General features: G+C 58.9%; 1 protein-coding gene across 1 annotated transcript in view; it reads left to right on the forward strand.

The window, feature by feature from the left end:
• Positions 1-241: 241 nt before the first annotated feature.
• ALX4 (ALX homeobox 4) overlaps positions 242-1,183 on the forward strand; it is a 77,497-nt gene continuing 76,555 nt past the window's right edge. The window contains exon 1 of the mRNA XM_081165734.1: positions 242-1,005. Within this exon, the coding sequence (XP_081021860.1) occupies positions 531-1,005 (475 nt within the window). The 5' untranslated portion in view covers positions 242-530. The remainder of the gene's footprint in view (positions 1,006-1,183) is intronic.

Below are 1,183 nucleotides of genomic sequence, written 5' to 3' on the forward strand. Positions count from 1 at the left end.
AATCCTAAAATAAAGCTTTTTCCTCCCCACGCCTTCTCCCGTTCAGTGCAGAAAATAAAAACACTGATCTGCGTCCTACTTTTTTTCCCTTCCCTTCCCCTTCCCCTCCGCACTTCTTCCTGTCCCTGCACATATTGATCAGGGCTGGGAAGGGGAGTTTATTTGCTTGGTGTGGCTGGAGGCGAGGAGGGGAAAGTGGGGGGGGGGTCGAGGGAAGAGGAGGAGGAAAGAGAGAAGAGGGGGGGGAGACAAGAAAGCAGGGTTCCTTGAGGAGGGATTCCCCCCTTTGCTTCCTCTCCTCTTGGAGCCAGAGAAAGGGAGAGGAGGCGGGAGGAAAGAGACCCTCTCCCCCTCTTCGCTAGATCTTCTGGGTGTGGGGGGATCTGTTTAGCTCTCAAGAACATCTGAATCCTCTTAGTGCTCGCTCGCCCAGCTGTGTGTGTGAGAGAGGGGGGGAGTTGGAGGAAGAGAGAGAGAGAGGGTTGCTGGTGGTGGATGAGGACACTGCGGGGCCCTTTTAATTTTTAGGCATGAATGCCGAGAGTTGCGTTTCGTTCTGCGACCCAGCTGCTGCCATGGATTCCTTCTACAACGCCGCCTCGCAGGGCAGCGCCGACGGCTCCTCGCCTTTTAGGGCATTCCCCGGCGGCGGAGGCAGCGACAAGTTCAGCCCTGCTTTCCTGGCCAGCAAAGGGCAAAGCTTCGGAGACAGCGGCAGCGGCAGCAGCAGCCCCAAGTGCCGGAGCCGCTACAGCCAGCCGGAATGTCCCAGCCTCGACGGCAGCGGCGGGCAGCAGCAGCAGCAGCAGCAGCAAGCGCCGTCGGCCGCCTCTTTTAACAAGTATCACCCGCAGCAGCAGCAGCAGCAGCAGCAGCAACAACAACAGCCTCCGCCGCCGCCTCCTCTCTACGCGCAGAGAGGCTCGTGCAAAAGCCCGTCGAGCGGCAGCCTCAAGCTGCAGGACGCCAGCGGCCACAACGGAGCGCTGCAGCTCTCCTGTTACGGTGAGTTCCCCGAGTGCACGGGTCTGTAGATTTTTCTTTCCCCGCACCCTCCCCCCCCCAAAAACAGCCCGTCTGGACTTGCCTGGAGTTGTTATTAATTCGTTTCCGTTTTTGCAGGGCTTCTCCTTGCAAATCCGGAGTCACTCCTGCGTCGCTCTTCACCATTTCCACGCTACGT

Source organism: Podarcis bocagei, assembly GCF_964188305.1.
Source record: "Podarcis bocagei genome assembly, chromosome: 1".
Classification (NCBI taxonomy): domain Eukaryota; kingdom Metazoa; phylum Chordata; class Lepidosauria; order Squamata; family Lacertidae; genus Podarcis; species Podarcis bocagei.